The sequence below is a fragment of the Macrotis lagotis genome, chromosome 1, assembly GCF_037893015.1.
Source record: "Macrotis lagotis isolate mMagLag1 chromosome 1, bilby.v1.9.chrom.fasta, whole genome shotgun sequence".
Classification (NCBI taxonomy): domain Eukaryota; kingdom Metazoa; phylum Chordata; class Mammalia; order Peramelemorphia; family Peramelidae; genus Macrotis; species Macrotis lagotis.
Window position 1 is genome coordinate 612,945,555 of NC_133658.1, and position 18,617 is coordinate 612,964,171.

General features: G+C 36.7%; 1 protein-coding gene across 1 annotated transcript in view; it reads right to left on the reverse strand.

Moving 5' to 3' along the window:
- Window positions 1–1,868: 1,868 nt before the first annotated feature.
- The window catches only part of INSIG2 (insulin induced gene 2), a 151,296-nt gene continuing 134,547 nt past the window's right edge, over window positions 1,869–18,617 (reverse strand). Inside the window, exons 6-7 of the mRNA XM_074215011.1 lie at window positions 5,221–5,267; window positions 1,869–2,645 (exon numbers count right to left, since the gene is read on the reverse strand). Of these exons, the coding sequence (XP_074071112.1) occupies window positions 5,238–5,267 (30 nt within the window). The 3' untranslated portion in view covers window positions 1,869–2,645; window positions 5,221–5,237. The remainder of the gene's footprint in view (window positions 2,646–5,220; window positions 5,268–18,617) is intronic.

An 18,617-nucleotide genomic window follows, 5' to 3' on the forward strand; every position in this document is an offset into this window, starting at 1 on the left:
GATCCATAGAACACTGCAGTGGATATACCTCCATGTTGATATGGATCCATTTTTGACTACACTGCATCCAGTCATTCAACAAGTTTCAAATAATCCTAACTGTACCATTATTTATTATATAAATCACCATATGGTCCACAAGCATAACATGACTTTGTAAAAGGTTGCTAAAATCTAGGTATACTATATTTATAACATTTCCTTCTCCTAAAAGAAAATGAAGTTAGTGTGGCGTGACACTTTTTCTAAATTATATGGCCTTTTATTGATCATTTCTTCCTTTCCAAATGCTACTCAACAATCCCTTCAAAAACATAATTTTGCCAAGGTCACCAGTCTCCGGCTTCCCCTACACTTTTTTTTTTGAGGGAGGGAGAAGAACAGAATACTTGCCTTCTTTCTGGTTTTCAACTAATCCTCCATGATTTTTTAAATATCACTAAAAATGTCTCATCAATCATTTATACTCATCTTTTGGTACCTAATACATTCAGTGCCTCAGTACCTGCTTATCTCCTATTATAGAAAAGTCCAAGGTCCCCTACTCTATATAAAGAAAAATTTCAAGATAGAAAAGGGTAAAGGAGCACTATGAGGTATATGACAATGAATAAGACCCAGTTCTAGCTTTGAGGGAGTTTATAATTTAATGTGTAAGGGGGGGTTAGGGAAGGAGGGAGATAAGACAAAAATGTATATGAGCACAATGTAAGGTAGTCATATCAGTGGCACAGAGCAAAAATATCAAAAGAAAGATAAATCTTCTTGAACTGATGGATTAGAAATGTCTCAATATAGGCTTCAGTTAATCATCATAACAATTTCTATGGGGTAGACAATAGGACTTAGAATTAAGAGACATTTAGTATACCAATTCATTTTATAAATGAAGAAAAAAATAAAAGATGCCTAAAGTTACTTGACCAAGGTCACATAAAAAATAACAGTGATAAGAATTGAATATAGGAAATCTAACTCCAGATGCACTCTTTCCACAATATCATATTTCTCAAGTGATCTTAGTCTAGTTTTTATATATTAAGACAGTTGAAATTAAAATTTCTTGTCTTGTCAGTTAATTTCATTTTTAGATTAGCTACCATTTCAGTAAAGAAATCCATGAGAAAACAGGACAAAAAGAATACCCAAATTTTAACTGAGAAGAAACAAAAGCCAGAAAATGAGGTATATCCTACCTGGAAAGAGCAGAACCATAGTGACATCATTTTAGTTTGGCAGGGGTATAGGTAAAATGAAGACACCAAAAATGGGGAAATCAAAAATGATGAGGCACTGAAAATAATTTTTGCTACTTTAGTCTTTTACTAAAGAGGTCACAAATGGGGATGATAATAATAGCCTCTATCTCCCAGGGTTATAAGATCAAATAATATAAACTATGTAAAGCACTTTTCAAATCTTATGTAAATTCTATAAAAATGCTAATTATTATATATATAATGAGATATGAGATTACATATCATATGAAGATGAGATAAAAAATACTATCTAGAAACCTTTCAATGCCATACATTTCTAATCGTACCTAATAAGCACATTTAGAGGGTACTCTAAAATCCAACCCTGCATTAATCTCTCAATTAGTTATTTCTTTTAAGGTTCATATTAGAAGTACATGTCCATTGGACTCTTAACTGACCATGCAGTATTGGAGTATTGAATTTCAATCTTGACACCACATTTTAAGAGGGACATTAACAAACTGGAATATATATATATAATATATATTATATATATAAAGAGAGAGAGAGAGAGAGAGAGAGAGAGAGAGAGAGAGAGAGAGAGAGAATGGCAACTAGTTAAAATTGGTCTAGAAATTGTGTTATATGTGAAATACTAGGATAGACTAGTCAAGGTAAAAAAAAAAGATAAACTTTGATCGAATTTCTGGGCTATCAGGTAGAAAAGAAATTAGTCTCTTTAGGATGGAAGTAGGACCAGAGACTGGAAGGTAGAATTTGGATCAATATAGGTGAGAATAATCTCAAACAGAGCTATCTGAAAATGAAATGGACCCTCTTGAGAGGTGACAAGGTCCCTGCTACTATAAGCATTTGAAAAGCAAATGGATGACCATTTCTCAGGAATATTGCAAAGAAAACTCCTGAAATGGGTGACATATTAGACGAAATGATACTTTCAACTTTAAAGTTTTATGATGCTATTATATGTAGTTAAAGGGATAGGATCTGGCTGCTACTAGCTTTCAGAATAAAATGTGAATTTCTCAGACTTCTGAATACAACCCTTCCAGGGCAGCTAGATGGCACAATAGGTAGAGAACCCACTCTGCAGTCCGGAGGACATGAGTTCAAATCTAGCCACAGGCAATTACTAGCTGTGTGAGCTTGAGCAAATCACTTAACCTTGATTGCCTAACATCCAGGTTGTCTCCTGATTCATATCTGGCCCCTGGAGTCAGATGGCTCTGGAGGAGAAAGTGAAACTGGTAACTTAGCACAGCACCCCAATACACACTTAAATCCAATTCACAGCCATGTAATGATATCACCTACCTGTTATAAAGGACTTCTTTGAGAATGAAGATCAAACATCATCATCATCATCATCATCATCTTCACAACCCTTCCATGGGAAGATATGTCATGCCTTCACAACTGTAACTGAATGGGAAGAACCAGCAAAAAGTAGTCAATTGATAAGAATGAGTAAACCACAAGCAGCAGAACATAGGGCTTAGAATGAAGGAACTCAGGTTTCAAATCCAAGTGCTATTATCATCACTGTAGCCTTTGGAAAATCTCTTTACCTCTCTAAGACTCAGTTCCTTGCACATAGTTGTACCAAATAATTGGTAAGGGCTCATTTATCACTAAATCATATGGTCCCTGATATGATACAAAGTTCCTCTTTGCAAAACTAGAACCTGCAAGTTTTCAGTTAAAAGATTTGAATTTGAAATTATGACTATACCACTGCCTATATGGCATAGCCATATGAGTCATTTCACATCACTGGGTCTCAGTTTTCTTATTTGTATTAGAGTTAGATGATCTCTAAGGTTCTTTCCAGTTATAATCCTGATCTTAAAAAAAAATCTTTAAAAAAATAATCTTGCAGTTTCTTCCAACTCTTAATCCTCTGATCCTGAATTCCAACCCAACTGCTTATATACCCATAAAAGTTACCCTTGGGGGGGACATAAGATCAGTGGATTTGAGAGATTTGTCATGAGCTTTTATTTGATTGTATGGAAAGGACCTTCCATTCTAAAGAGATCTATCACAAGAGGCCTATCTATGCACTTTTTGAGTGTAATGACATCAAAGAGGGAAGGCAAGTTTTAGTCCTAGCAGCTCTTGATTACTCAAGGGCTGATGATCCAATTTGTGGATTATATCAGTCTTTTGGCTTTTTTTCCCCTGATTTTACTGCTCATTAGCTCATAACCCTCTTGGGTCAGAAAGATAAAAGAAGCTTAAACTCAAAGCTGGCCCTGTAGCTTCTTTGGAAAAGCCCTGGTTTAAAAAAAAAAATTAAGGTGGGGGAGGAGTTTGTAACTAATGGGGGAAATGAGGTTTGGGGATTATCTGGATTCCACTCAATAGCTCTTTACAATTTCCCTCTTCTGCTGGCCCCTTCCCCCCAGGATCCTGGATAAGCAACAGTTGACTCAATCAGTCTTCTTAGTGGAAAAATATAATTTTACAATAAGATCTCTCACTATCAGAGTCACCTCATCTGAGGAAATTTCTCCTTTCTCTACAGGAATTCCTAATACACTCTTTCAAGAGGATTTGAGGAGATGGAGTTTCATTCCTCTTTCTTCTCCTTTCTTCTCCTTCCCAATAAAATTCACTGGGCACTTGATCCTCAAAGCATTGAAACCCGGGTCACAATTTCCACACTGTCAGTTGGTAGGGGGTCCTTCTTACATGGAACATTAGATAGTCTTCTCAGTCAAGGAAAAGCAAATCTTTTAATCCCTTAAAGGGAAGATTTTTGTCCTGTTACATAACACTTTCCAGGGTTTAAAGAACTGCTACTTTGTAAATAATATTTATTTGTTTGTTTATTAATTTTTTTTTTATTTTTAACCCACATGGCAGACTCAGGATGGTTTGGAATCCCTAATGAACTCCTTCAATCCTTCATCCTCAGTGATTCAAGGGTACTGAAGAAAGAGAACCAGAAGGAATCTTAAAATTATCAACATTTCAAAGTCTGGCAGCAAAGGGAGGAGTGGGGTATGAGGATGGGATATCTGAATTAATAAGGGAAATAGCTGACTTACTGATCAATTCCCCTCCCCCAAGACTGGTAGCAGAAATTTTACTCTCCTGAAGGCAAATAGGTTTTATAGCTACCCTGAACAAGGTCCTTGGTACCCAGATTCATAAATCAAAGTTCTCACTGAATTGGGAATACCACTTAAAATTTCTGAGATAAATCAGGAAATCAGGGAATACCATAACTATTAGGATGCTCATTTTTGAGCTACAAGAGACTCTAGAGATCAACTAGTCCAGTCTCCTCATTTTATGGATAACCAAAGAAGAACTTAGAAAGACTCAACTGAGTTCATAGAAGTAGTGAGTTATCAAATTGGGATTTGAACCCAAGCCCTCTAATTCCAAATGAGATGCCACTGTACTACAACAGCATAGGTGAAATAGCAACTAATATTCCCATGTCATTTTAAGGTATTCAAAATATTTTCCTTATGACTTAGCGGTACATCAGGTACTAGAGTTATTATCATCCCCACTTTCAATTGAGTTATCCAGAGTCACTTGTCTAGTAGGTGCCTGAGGAAGAATTCAAACTCAAGTATTTTTGTCTCTCAAGTTCAATGTTCTATCCATTACACTGTATTATGCTTTCTTCAAAGTTAGCAGGATCTTGTAATTGCCAGATCCAATATTCTTTTCTCAATCCTCATTTTTTTTGCTTGTTTAATTTAATTCTGCTGCAGTTTATACCATTGAGCAATCCTCCCTCTTGTATATTCTTTTTTTGAGGATTTTTTATGATATTGCTGTTTCTTTGTTCTTCTCTGGTCTCTCAATTTTGCTAGATCACCATGGACAGATCCAATATGTTCTCCCTATTTGCTCAATCACCGACTTTTAAAGTGATCTTACTAAAATTATTAGACCTCTCAAAGCTCCATTTTCCTTAATTATGAGTCAGAACATGATTGGAATTAATTATATTGACATCTTTTTTTGTACTGACCTGAATTTCCCAGGGTATTATTTCCCTCTCTCCACAAAGAGATGACCCTTGTAACAAAAAAGAGATAAAAAATTCAGGATAATCATTACTATTTCAAAATAATTTGATATAATAACATATGGATCAACACCCAAAGTTCTTCTCTGCAAAGAAGTAGAGGGAAGTGTCTTCTCTCTGAGAGCAAGCATGATCAAATAATTTTATAGTATTCTGTTCCAATTGTTTTATTGTTATAAAATAATATATTCAATTTTTATTTTTCCACCCCACTTCTAGTCATGCTCATTTCATTTGGCATCATCAGTTCATATAAATCTTGCCAAGCTTCTCTATATTCCTAAGAATCATCATTTCTTATTATATCATATTCTTGAATCACAACTTGTTTAGCCATTCCTCAATTGATGAGCATCAATTTTGCTTCCAGTTCTTGGTTCCTTCAAAAAAAATGTAGTTATATTTTGTTTTGACATTTAATAGGCCTTTCTTTTTGTCATTGACCTCCTTGGAGTATATATCTTGTAGTTGAAGCTCTGAACAAATGGTTCACAAAGAACTATGAAATAAAACAAAATATAAAACAAAATAAAAATATAAAACAATGTATTAAGTGCAGAGGAGAAATCTGGACAAAGTGCTATGAGAAATCAGTTTCTAGAATACTAGAGAAGGCTTCATGAAGAAGGTAGGATTCCAGCTGGACCTTAAAGGAAGAGAAAAATTTCAACAGGAAAGGGATGACTAGAAGAGTGAAGAACAAGATGAGGGAATATCTTGGGAACATCTTCAGACTATTGTATCCTGTAGACAATGAGAAACCATTTTTTGCTTGGACTAAGAAAGTACCATGATCATCCCTATGCCTAAGAAATACTTATTCTGGTAAAAGAAGAACAGCCTCTTCTAACATCCTATTCTGATGCAGTAAATTGGCCTAGAGGTGACCCTAGTAAGTTATCAAAAGCTATGTTGGTAGAAGGCAAGAAATGGCAGGTCTTACTTGGAGAAATTATTAAAAGTGGAACTGAGGACCAGCCTTTCTAAACTGATAGAGGTTTACAACAAGAAGGAGAGAGTGGGTGATGCAAGACACACTAAGTGATGAATTTTTTTCTTACCAAATGATGATGATGCTAATGTTTGTTCTTTGTTCTCAAAGAAGGCAATGACATCAGGGGAGGTGATGCTTTGACAAGCATATAAATTGGATTTAAGTGAGAAAGTGCTATGCTAAGTCACCAGCCTCACTTTGTCCTCAGAATCATCTGGGTCCAGTGGCCAGATATGAATCAAGATGACTGGAGATGGCTCTGGATGTGAGGCAATCGGGGTAGCCCAAAGTCACATAGCTAGTAAGTGGCAAATGTCTGAGGTTGGATTTGAACTCCCATCTTCCTGACTTCAAGGTCAGTGCTCTATTAGCTGCACCACTTAGATGTGGTTACAAATATTCTTGTAAGGGAGACAGAGATTGTCATTTGCATTAAAAGTATCAGTAAGTTCACAGTTCCTCAAAGTATTAAAGCAAAGGATAAATTTTAAAAAGGAAAGACCAGAGTCAAGAAGGTCAGTTCTCTAGTTATTACAATAGTCCATAAGAGATCATTCATATATACTCCCCCAACCCCACCCCTCCAGTCATATAGACGAATTAGGCAGGGCTGCACAGTAATAGAAGTTGAAATTAGATACTTAAAGCAAAGAGTTCTTCAATGTTTCTATACCTCTTCTAACATTCTATCACCTCAGCCATGGTCCTCTGGAAAGAGCCCAGGGAAGACCATCAAAATAAGAAATTCAGTTTCTGATTATCCTTTCAGAGGAGCTTCTGGGATGTATTTCCTCCTTAGACATCCTGGGGGATAAATCCCTAGTCCTCCTCAGTTGGATTATGCTTCTTGGAAGGGTAGCCACAAATAGGACTGCCCTTTAAGAAAACAAAATGAAATAAAATTTATTTCTAGTATTTTCCAACTCATTTTTCTATTCCCATATTCCTTCTCTTGGTGCCCTGTCTCCAGAGGCCCAGAAACCTCATACTGTCCTTAGATGTTCAGGCCTCCTAATCACAATGTCTCATATTGCATCTCTTCCTATCCTCCAAATTCCAAAGAACTCCATGCTCCATCATTATCATTCAATAGCATTCAACAAAGTGCCTACTTGGGGTGGCTAGGTGGCTAGAGCACCAGCCCTGAAGTCAGGAGTTCCTGAGTTCAAATCCAACCTCAGACACTTAATAATTACCAAGCTGTGTGGCATTGGGCAAGCCACTTAACCCCATTTGCCTTGCAAAAAACCCCCCCCAAAAAACAAAAAAAAGTGCCTACTATGTGTGGAGCACTGTCCTTGGTGCTGGGAGATACCCCCCAAAAATGTGTATAACATAACTTCTGACCTCAAGAACTTAAAATCAATTTGAGGAAATAAGACATATACACATATATACAGTACAAGTTATTATGTTTATAAATATTTAAAGACCAGCACTTTAGTTATAATTGATTCTTTCTACTATTGCCTATATAAAGTCAGTCATGTTTGGTAAATCTTTTATTCACAGTCTCCTCTCTCATACCCATCGTTTTTTTTTTCAATTTGCATTTGCCCTTACTACCTCAAACATTTAAAAAATGCAGTTGTATAGGTTCATCTCTCTATTTTCTTTTAAATGGCCAATCAAGGTGCATTCATTTTCCTAAAAGAACTTCTTTTAGGGTATCACTACTCTGCTCAAAACCCTCAATGTCTTCCCATCACCTAGATCCTAGTTAGACCTCAAAGTCCAAGTCCTCTGTCCTTTGACCCAAGCGTATTTTTTCTAGCCTTATTTCTTACTAATACATTTCAATGAAACATGGAGGTAACTAGCCAGGAAAATTTGGATTCAAGGTCTACCTCTTGCATATAGGGGCAGTATGACTCTGAGCAAGTCTCTTAAACCCCATGAAAAAGTGGGGGAAAGACCCACATGTAAAAACTATATAGCAGCTCTTTTAGTGGAGACAAAATATTGCAGACTGAGGGGATGCCCATCAATTGGGGAATGGTTGAACAAATTATGGTATATGAATGTAATGGAGCACTACTGCCCTATAAGAATTCATAAGTAGGTGAATTTCAGAGAAATCTGGAAAGGCTTAATGAACTGATGCTGAGCAAATTGAGCAGAACCAGGAGAACACTGTACACATTAACAGCAATTTTGTGTGATGATCAACTGATATTCTTAGTGCCTCTCACAGTTTAATGAACAAAAGCATTTCTAAATGACTTGTGATAAAAATATGCTATCCATATCCAGAGAAAAAACCTATGGAATCTGAATGCAGACCAAAGTATATGCTTTTCACTTTCTAAAATTTGTTTTGTTTTTTTTTCTTTCTCATGGTTTTTTTCCCCTTTTGTTCTGATTCTTCTTTCATACCAAGACTAGAATGGAAATATATTAAACATGATTTTATATATTTAAACCCATATTAGATTTTCTGCTGTCATGGGGAAGGAGCAGGTAAGTGAAGGAGGAAGAAAAATGTGACATTCATACTCATTTTTTTTTAACTTTTTGCAAGGCAGTGGGATTAAGTGGCTTGCCTAAGGCCACACAGCTAAGTAATTATTAAGTGTCTGAGACTAGATTTGAACCCAGGTACTCCTGACTCCAGGGCCAGTGCTCTATCCACTGCACCACCTAGCCACCCCTGGCATTCATACTCTTACAAAAAATGAATGTTGAAAACTATCTTTACATGTATTTGGGGGTAAAATAAATAAATAAAAGCCACCTCCTATATGAAGTCTCCCCAGATTCCCCCAGACAGAAATGAACTATTTCTCCATTGAATAGCTTCAGACATCTTCTGTGCTACTTATTACAAAGTTCTTTAGAGTGTAATTATTTTATTTTGATTTTCTTCCCTTACTGAACTATTATATTTCTTGATGAAGTTTCTGTTTCTGTTTCTACCACCTTTCCCAGTATAGTATCCTTTCACTAAGTGGAGTCTGCTTTATGTAATAGGAAAAATACTATATCGGAGAGACCCAAATCTAAATTGTATCTCAGCTACCTTGCACCTATGTCAACTTTCATTATAATTGGTTTCCTTTATAATACTATGTATTCTATTTTATTCACTTAAAAACATTCTTCTGAGAAGGGTTCCATGGGCTTCACCAGATTGCCAGAGGAGATCATGGAACAAAAAAAGGTTAAGAGTTTCTGTCTTGGTTGTCTGGGACTCTGAAAGATTAAAAGATTTGTCCAGACTCATATAATCAGCATATTGTATGTAACAGTGAGACTTGGATGCAGAACTCCAAGACTGGCTTTCTAATAACTACTCCAGACTACATTTCATGAATATGTAGTAATTTAAAAAAATAAAAACCAATAAATTATCCCCCCCCAATAAAAACTTCATCTCTTTTTAATAAGCACCAGCGATAGGGCCACAGATGGATAAGGGAAAGGGAATTTCCTCTGGCTGCAAAATAGGCAAGCTTCTTTTCCAAGCCTGTTTTCTTATTGTCAGCTAGTAATATTACCTGTTCTGAACGTACTCATCAGATAGTTGTTAGTCTTGACTAGCTATTTCCTCCCAAAAGGTAGCAATAGGAACTCTATACTGATTTCTTTTTCCTAACAGGTTTAGCATACAGAGACCCAAATCTTTCTATTTCTAAAGGCAAGTGCTGAGTACATTTCTGGACCACGTGAGCCTAAAAGGTTCCCTCACCAACCAGAAAGAAAAGAGGGAATTCAACAGCTGTGGTGACAGATGTTGGCGACAGTGATTATTCCATTCTTGTTTGCATTCAGATTTCTCAGTCATTCTCATTTTTTTTTTGAAGTCAGTCTTGTTTGACGCCTGGTTTCCCCTGGACTTGGTGGTGAACATGAGCAGCAACTCTCCCCCCCATCCCCACACCCTCCTCCAATTCTTTTTCTAACCCTGTCTATACCCTCATCACATGCACCCTCCTAGTTCCCACATCCCTTCTCACTATGTTTCAGGCATTGATGGGGTCCATGAGGGAAACCTCCATGTTTATTTTGGGGAGGGGAGACACTCCAGGCTGTTATATCCAAGGCCAGTTTATCTCAGAGATGAGCAAACTTCTGACTGCTAGAGACTTCCATAGAATACCAAAAAGGGGTGTCTTTGTTCCCTGTAAACAGAATATTTACTTTGATCTGGTAAAATGAATTAATGAAAGGAAATGACACCTTCAATTTCACTGGGGGTAAGTGGAGGAGGGAGGTGGGAGAGTTTTGTTTTGTTTTGTTTTGTTTTTTTTCAAGGCAGGACAGGAAAGTAGGGGGAGGGAGACCCTGGTAGGGTTTTCTAAAGTCGAGCCCTCTAGGAAACAGACAGATCTTTTCTCGGATTAAAAGTCGCCTCATAATACTGTAAGGTCCATGTATATGCAAGCAGTTCAGAGTTATTACAGGCCTAAAATAGGAAACCATTCACTTGATCTTTTGGTTCAATCCTATTAGGGCCCCCCTGGAGTTCGAGATAGATACCAGCCTGTCATGTCCCTGTTGCTGTGACGACCCTGTCTTTATAGAACAAGAAAGAGAAATGATAGTGATTGGCAGACCTTGCTTGCCCTAGTATGTAACACAAAGAGAGACAAAATGAAGAGGAAGTCAGACTCTTCTTATAGGTTTGATGCTTCTTAACCCTACACCACCTTCCACCTGGTCAATGTCACCCTCCAACCTCATGCTTCCCAAGCAAGGAAGAGAGCTAAATTTTTTGCTACTAAATACAAAGAGTAAAAATGCCTTCCCTCCCCAATAGTCATTAATTATTTTTGCTTAAATTGATTAGAAGGCAACAACAGCTTCTTTGATCAACTTCATATGGAGAGAAAATAGAGGCAGTGGTGGGGGGAAAGGGGGAGGGGGCTCAGATAAAAGGAGTTCCCAGAAAAGGCATGAGTCTGAAGCTGACTATGTATTGTATGTGAAGCCACTGTTTGCCCGATGTGGAAGGAGAAAAAAATAAAGGCAAGAATCTGATAAATCCTACCATATGGTGCCAGACTATAACTCCCTGGCTATAAATAATGGTCTCCTTTTTGGGGCTTTCTCTTCCCGTTTCTGCGATTTTTGCTAAAGTGGCTGGAACTGATTTCCAGAGACTGTTGTGAAAAGTGTAAAATGTAGTTTGTTTTCATTTCCTTTCTCCTTCACTGTCTTCACAGGGGGAAAAAGAAACTGGGCAGACAGGGAACAGGGAAGGAAAGAGGAAGAGACAGGAACAAGGAGATTCTACCAAAATATGTAGAAAATCTAGAGTTTAAACTTCAAAAATTCTGAAATTGAGATAAACTAAAGGGCAGAAATGATCTTAGTGCCTTAAGGCAATAATTAAACCTGTCAGATTAAAATGGTTAAAAAGAATAACTTTCCTCTCTTCCACATGTCCCATGTCCCTAGCCTCCAAAAATGTAATTGTCATTGGTCAGACCAGGCAGCAGCTTGGACCCTAGGCACTTTTGTTGATATATACAAAACAAAAAAACAAAACGAAGATAAGAAATCAACCCTTTTTTATGCTGAGATAGGAAGACTATATTCCCTGTCTTAATTACAAATAAGGTAACTGGATTGAGCCCGGTGATACACTAGACATTACATTTGACATATGTTGTCTCACAGTCATAAAACCAATTGATTTAAAAATACTTTGCTGAGAACATCTTCCAAAAGGAAATTAATACAATTTGGCTTAAAATTTGTTCTCCATCTGCTAAACAAGCCAATCCCAATTAACCCAAGTTAATAATCTCACCCAAAAGAAATGAAAGTAGAAATATTCCTCAAGTTGTCAAGATATTTAAAATGGTAAAGGTTTAAATATCATTTTGAGGGAAATGTAAGTATTTGGGCTAAAGAAAGAAAAAGAAAAGAAGGAAGGAGGTAAAAAAGAGAGATAAGAGGAAGAGAGAGAAAGAAAAAATATGGGAAGGAAAGAAACTTCTCTTTCTAAAAAAAGCACTGAAATAGAAAATGCAGATGTGCTTTGCAATTTAATTGAAAGGAAAAGCTGATCATCCTGACATGGATTTAATTTAAAATAAAACTTTTTATCATCTTCATACATACTATTTCCCCTTTCAAAAAAAAGTTCAGAATTCAGTAAGGGGAAAATGAGAATTTGTTTCATTATGAGTCACGGCTCCAAGGCATTCTTTTAGAGGAAAGCAAAACAATAATGATGTTCCAAAGGAAGAAAATATCTCACATTGGACTTAGACAAAGTAAAAAATTACCAGTCCGCACATGAAAATAACTCTTAGAATAAGTTGTTGAACAAAACCACCTGTCTTTATTATAAGTTCTCTGGTTTCCCTCCCAAAGAACCATAGCTTTCCCCAAAATAAATGCAAGCAGATATTTTGAAAACCGAATATACAAAAAGCCCCAAAAAGATTACAAGAAAAGATTTTAGGTTTGGGAAATGAGCAACTCTTTGCCATACTGGGATAAATGTTGTAACTTCTTTTCCATCATTCACAATAAGAAAAATAATATTAAGTTAAATTTACAAATTATTTTCTTGTTTTTAAAGAAATAAGTCAAATAAAACAAATTACAAGACAGGAAAGCTAAGTGAAAATGTAATACTTTGACACTTAGAAGAAACCTTTGCCAAATTGATTTTTAAAGGATAAATTTTAGTTAGAAAATCATTGTAAATAAACATTATCTGATGATACTTCAAATACAAACTCAATTTGTTGAGAATGTAAATGGGTGTGTGCAGCATGCTTACTTTGTTTTTATATAAACAGTTATCTTTCAGGAACACTTGCCGCTGGCTTTTAAATCCTCTTGGAAGTTCTGGTTTTAGAAAAGTGCAAACCACAGATACTTGACTCCAAAGATATTACAAAAAAGTTACTACTTTCAAGTCAAATTCCCTATGCTCTTATAATGCTTTTACAAATTTGAAAAAGTTCACAATCAAGTGAAAACATTTGATGAATGAATCCATGAGACGACTACACACCCAAACACACGGACAGGCAAACACACACACACACACACACACACACACACACACACACACACACACACACACACATTCAAGTGGAGGCCCCCTCACCCCTTCCTAACACCCCTAGTAATTCCCCTGAATCCTGGAAGTGCCTTCCAAGTGAAAGTTTAATTTTCATTACAAAAATGACAACTTGGTGTTAGTATCCATATATACTGTGTTATATACATATACACACGTGTTTATATATGTGTGAATATATGTGTCTCTAGGTCAAAATAAAAATGCTTTCCTCATATTTCATAAACAAAAAGTGGTGACACAAATAAATAAAAAGGACTACTAAAATGGCAAGAAATGTCTCCTGATCATATCCGTTCTTTACTATTTGTCAGAATGCGTAACTGAGGTCATTTGCTAAACCCAGTAGATGTCTAAAACCATTAGAAACCTCATCCTATTCATTTGCTTGCATTAAGATATTCAAAATTCTGCTTTTCAAATCCTTATAGTGTTTCTCCCTCATTACTTAGCCCCCTCATCAACTGCTTCGGGAAGGAAGTAAGTAGACAGATGCTATAATTTATGAGGGGTGTCATTTAAGAGAAAAACGATTAAGATTAAATCTCCCTGTTTATGTATTTTTTCTTTTCTGTTTGAACTGTACTTCAACAGGGTAGGTAGCAAAGAAGAGAAGAAAAGCGAGTCTGGGTTGGCAGAATCAGCAGTGAATTTGCGCCACCTTCTGGCAGGTTCAAAAATAACGAAAACATGCAATATTTTTTTGATAAAAGAAGTATTCTAAGCCACCACACCTCACCCCACCCCTTTCCACCAATACTACTCCGCCCCAGCCCCCTCCTTTGGATGCTTGCCTAATTGTATCCAAACACCACCTCCCTTTACCCGGCACTTGTAGGACGTCTTTCTGAGCTTGGCTTTTCTGGGGCATTTTGAAACTGGAAATCTTTTCTTTATCATGTCCTCCAAACAACACACACAAAATTCCTAACTGGGAGCTGCATATTAATTTACTGAAGCTAAGCCTCTGGCAAAAGAAAAGTGCCACTAGAACAGTCATTCCCTATTATATGTTGGTTCTCCTCCGTAGAGTGCTTTAAAACAAATAGGAGACTAACTGGAGTATCAGAGACGCTTCTCTTTCTTGGGTTCATAAAAACCTCATTACCCACAATTAATCATAATGACATGCAGTATTCAGGGCTTTTGCTAGGACCTGACTAGGAGAAAGGATGGAGCTTCCCGTAGATTTCAATCCTGCCTACAATGTGGATTTTGGGGTGCAAAGCTAGGTAGGATGACCAGTTCTCTGGGAATTCTACTTCTTCCCAAATTTAATTAGCAATAGGGAAGAGTAAGATTTTTATGGCTTAAAGTAGGTGAGCAGCTCAAATTTAGTGACCAAGATATGAGCTAGTCAGAAGACTATTGATACTTTTTCATTAATTCCAAGAATGCTAACAGCATTCTAATATAACCTCATATTCATTGAGAGAAATTTGTGAAAATTAGTTTGGATTCTGTAATGTCAAATGCTCAAGTAGAATAGAAAGTTGGATTTAAACCTCCTGTGTGACCTTAAAGAAGTCATTTCCCTTCTCTAAGCTTCTATTTCCTAATCTGTAAAAGGCAGAAAATTATACTTGTACAAAGCATTTCATGGAGCACTATAGAAATAGACCCTGTGAAATACCATGGGATGAGATAATTATCTATATAAGCCTCTCAGAATACCCTACTTGAAATGCTGATGGTATGATAGGAAAATTGCTTTACTGACAAATTTGCTAGATAATTTGTTTACTTCATTGGATTTAAAGTTGAATACTTTCCAAAAGATTAATGGGTCCCCTCATTTTATCGATGAGTCCTAGAAGAGAAGTGCCTTCCCCAAGGTCACAAAAGTATAAGTAGCAGAGCCACAATTTGAATTCAGGTCCTCTGGTGCCAAATGCCAATGTTATTACTGCACACCATACTGCCATTTCCTATTAATCATTTCACATTATATGTGGGGGGGGGATACCAAGGCACCTAGCTCTGTATAGGCTACCAAAGGGAAATGAGATAGCACTGGAAAATTCAGTTCCTTCTATTCACTGTGGCTCATGGAATCAGCAGGGCAGCATCACAGGGACCCAGCAGGAGCTATTTGGCAACTCACTCCCTGTGAAGGGGACCCTTAGCAAATCAGAATGACAGTTGTTCACTCCTGGTCTGAATTACCATCAGCCCAATCAAAAAGTCTTTACTAAGCATTCTGGAATGCAGAAGAAAGAGCCTTGGGCTTGGAGTCAAAAGACATGGGTTCTACTATTAGTCCTGCCACTAACCACTGTGTGACTTGAGAGAAATCATTTCACATCTCTGGGCCTCTTCTTCCTCAGCTGTAAAATATTAGACTAGATCAAAAATTCTGAATTTTTTTGTGCCTTGCACCCTTTTGGGAATTTGATGAAGACTTCTCAGAATGAACTTTTCTCAGACTGGTGAAGCCTAGGACCCTTTCCTAGAATAATATTTTTGAATTGATAAGATATAATATGTAGGATTACAAAGGAAGTTAATTGTACTGAAATGAAGTTTTTTAATTTTTTTTTAATTCATCAATCCCAGGTTCAGAACAACTGGACAGAATGATCTCTCAATTCCCTTACAGCTGTAAATTGTATTGTTGATTCTAAATCTTCACATATGTCAGGGAAGTTAGGTGGTACAGTGGATAGAACTCTAGCTTTGGAGTCAGGAGAACAGGAGTTCAAATCTGACCTCAGACACTTGACTCTCACTAGCTGTGTGACCTTGGGCAGGTCACTTATCCCTGATTGCCTCTCATCCAGGGCCATCTCCAGTTGTCCTGATTCATATCTGGCCACTGGACCCAGATGGCTCTGGAGAAGAAAGTGAGGCAGGTGGTGACTTAGCACAGCCCCCCTCACTCAAAATCCAATTCATGTGTTTGTCATGACATCTCCCTGATGTCATAATCTTCTCTGAAAATGAAGGACAAACATTATGAGGCAATATTGATATTTATCCTTCAGAAATTAAAAAGCCCAAGGACATGCTGACCCAAAGATAAAATGACCAGATATTTCCATTAGTTTTAATGTTTTTTTCATAAGTCAGATGAATGCATGGACAGAAATGTTTTGATGAAAATTTTTTCCTTCAAGAAACTTGGGCTTATCTGTAGTATAAAGGCTCTTCTCCTCTCACCTGTCTCCCCTCCTTTTTCTCTTCTATCTTTTCTTTCTTCCCTCCACACTCCTCTTTTTTCTTCTCTCCTTACCTCATCCCAGTGATAATGGAAGCTTGAAAGCTTTAATATGCACCTCCCTTGAGGGTTCACCATATCTGTATAGAATTGAATCAGCTATGTCAGTTCTGAACTTTCTAATTCAAGCAATCTACCAGACTCCACCTCCCCAGCATCAAGGACTACAGGTGTGTGCCACTGTAACCCCAAAGTGGAAAATCTTCTCAAGTTTATCTACCCTACAAAATTCACCTACCAAGTTAGGATTGAAGAAAAAAACAGTAGGGAGATTCACAAATAGGCAACATGTCACATAAATGAAGGTGAGGAATATATTCTCCTATTTGTGGGGAAACAAACTCTCTGAAGGGGTGTTCATGTCCCCAAAGTACAGAAGCAGTAAAGTCCCCAAACCCCTTTCCCTCTGACCTTCTATTCTAGGCTTTTTTGAGCAAGACAATGATATGGACAAGGACAGAAGATTCTTTTCTCTTTGGAAGAGACTTCTTAATTTAGGCACTACAGAACACCAAGTGGTTCTGGGATAAATAATTTTCGGGGAAAGTGATATCCCCTGAACTTGGTAATTGCTTCTATTTTCACAAATCCCTAACTGAAATGTAACATTGCCTTCAATTAGAAATATCAGCAACAAAGTACCTGTATTATTAGAAGTATTAGTGATGTCTATGGTTTTTGTTACCAATAGAAATCACAGATATTTTTATATCACATTACCAATGTTGCAGATGTTTTGAAATATTATTTATGCTCATTTCTACTCCAAAATTACTATAATTATTAGGTCTATCACCAGATAAGTTACTATATCAAAAATTGTATATCATTTTGATAACTTATTTCATGTATTATATTTGAATATAATTGATTTCTGTTACAATCATCTGTATTTTATAAAATGCATTTAAAAATATTATTCTGAAATCAGATCTATATGTATGCCAAACTGCCAAAGGATTCACAATGGCACAAAAAAGGCTAAGAACTCTTCATCTAGTCTTATTCCTTCATATGATAGATAAAGCCCAGAGAGATTTTAACATCCAAGGACCCACAGCAAGTTAATGAATGAGAATCTATGTCTTTCAACACTTAATACTTTGAGTCTAGGAGAAGAAGAGATAAGCATTTTTTAAGGTAAAATTTGCTTTTGACACTCTCCCATCTCCCTTTATCACTTTCTCCAATTTCCTGGACCCCTCCTCAAATGCACACACATCCAGTAACATCTAAATCTCCAGTATTCTTCATTATGGTGCCCCCATCCAGATTTGGCCATGCCCCCTACCCATGCCCCACTTCCAAAATTATTCCCTCTCCTCCTTTCTCTCATTACAACTCAATGTGATCTCTACCAGGTGTTAACAGGAAAGTAATTAAATGAGCTAATTCATACTAAGGCATGATTTATCTCCTCCCCCCCATCATTGTTTAGGGTATTTAAAGTTTAAAATAGGAGTTTATTAACCTAAATGGATTGCTAATTGGTAGAATTTGAGGCAATATGAAGTGATTTATTTGTAGGTTCATAAATCCACAATATTCATATAATAGCTCACTTTAATAGCACTTTATGGCTTATATCTCCAGTCAAATTCTATTCTGACATCTTATAATGGTGGAGTGGTGACTTGGCCTCTCAAAAGTTATGTCAGCAAAATAAAAGCTTTGCCAGGTCCTACTAAGTAGTTATCTCATTACCATAATTAGTTCATTTTCAGTGGGTGGGCAATATAATGAACCTAAGATTCATTGGGTGTTTTATTCTGTTTTAGAAATTTTTCAAAAAAGAATTTTGAGTCTAGTCCAAATACTTCCAAGTCCCCAGTATGGAAAAATGCTAATACCTGTGCAGTAGTTGGGTTCTCTGCGTATTTTTACATTTATGTTTATTTCTAATTAACCCCTAGTTTCTATGTGGTTTATGCAAAATTCAGTTTTCTGGAAGCATCTGGACCACAAAAAAGATTATATTATTGTATCTGAAGATAGATAAAAAATTGGGGAACTGGAGGAAAGAGTCAACTTTTTCTTGAGACTTACCTCAATCTAGAGTCTTCTGTCCACAAGGTCCCAGAACT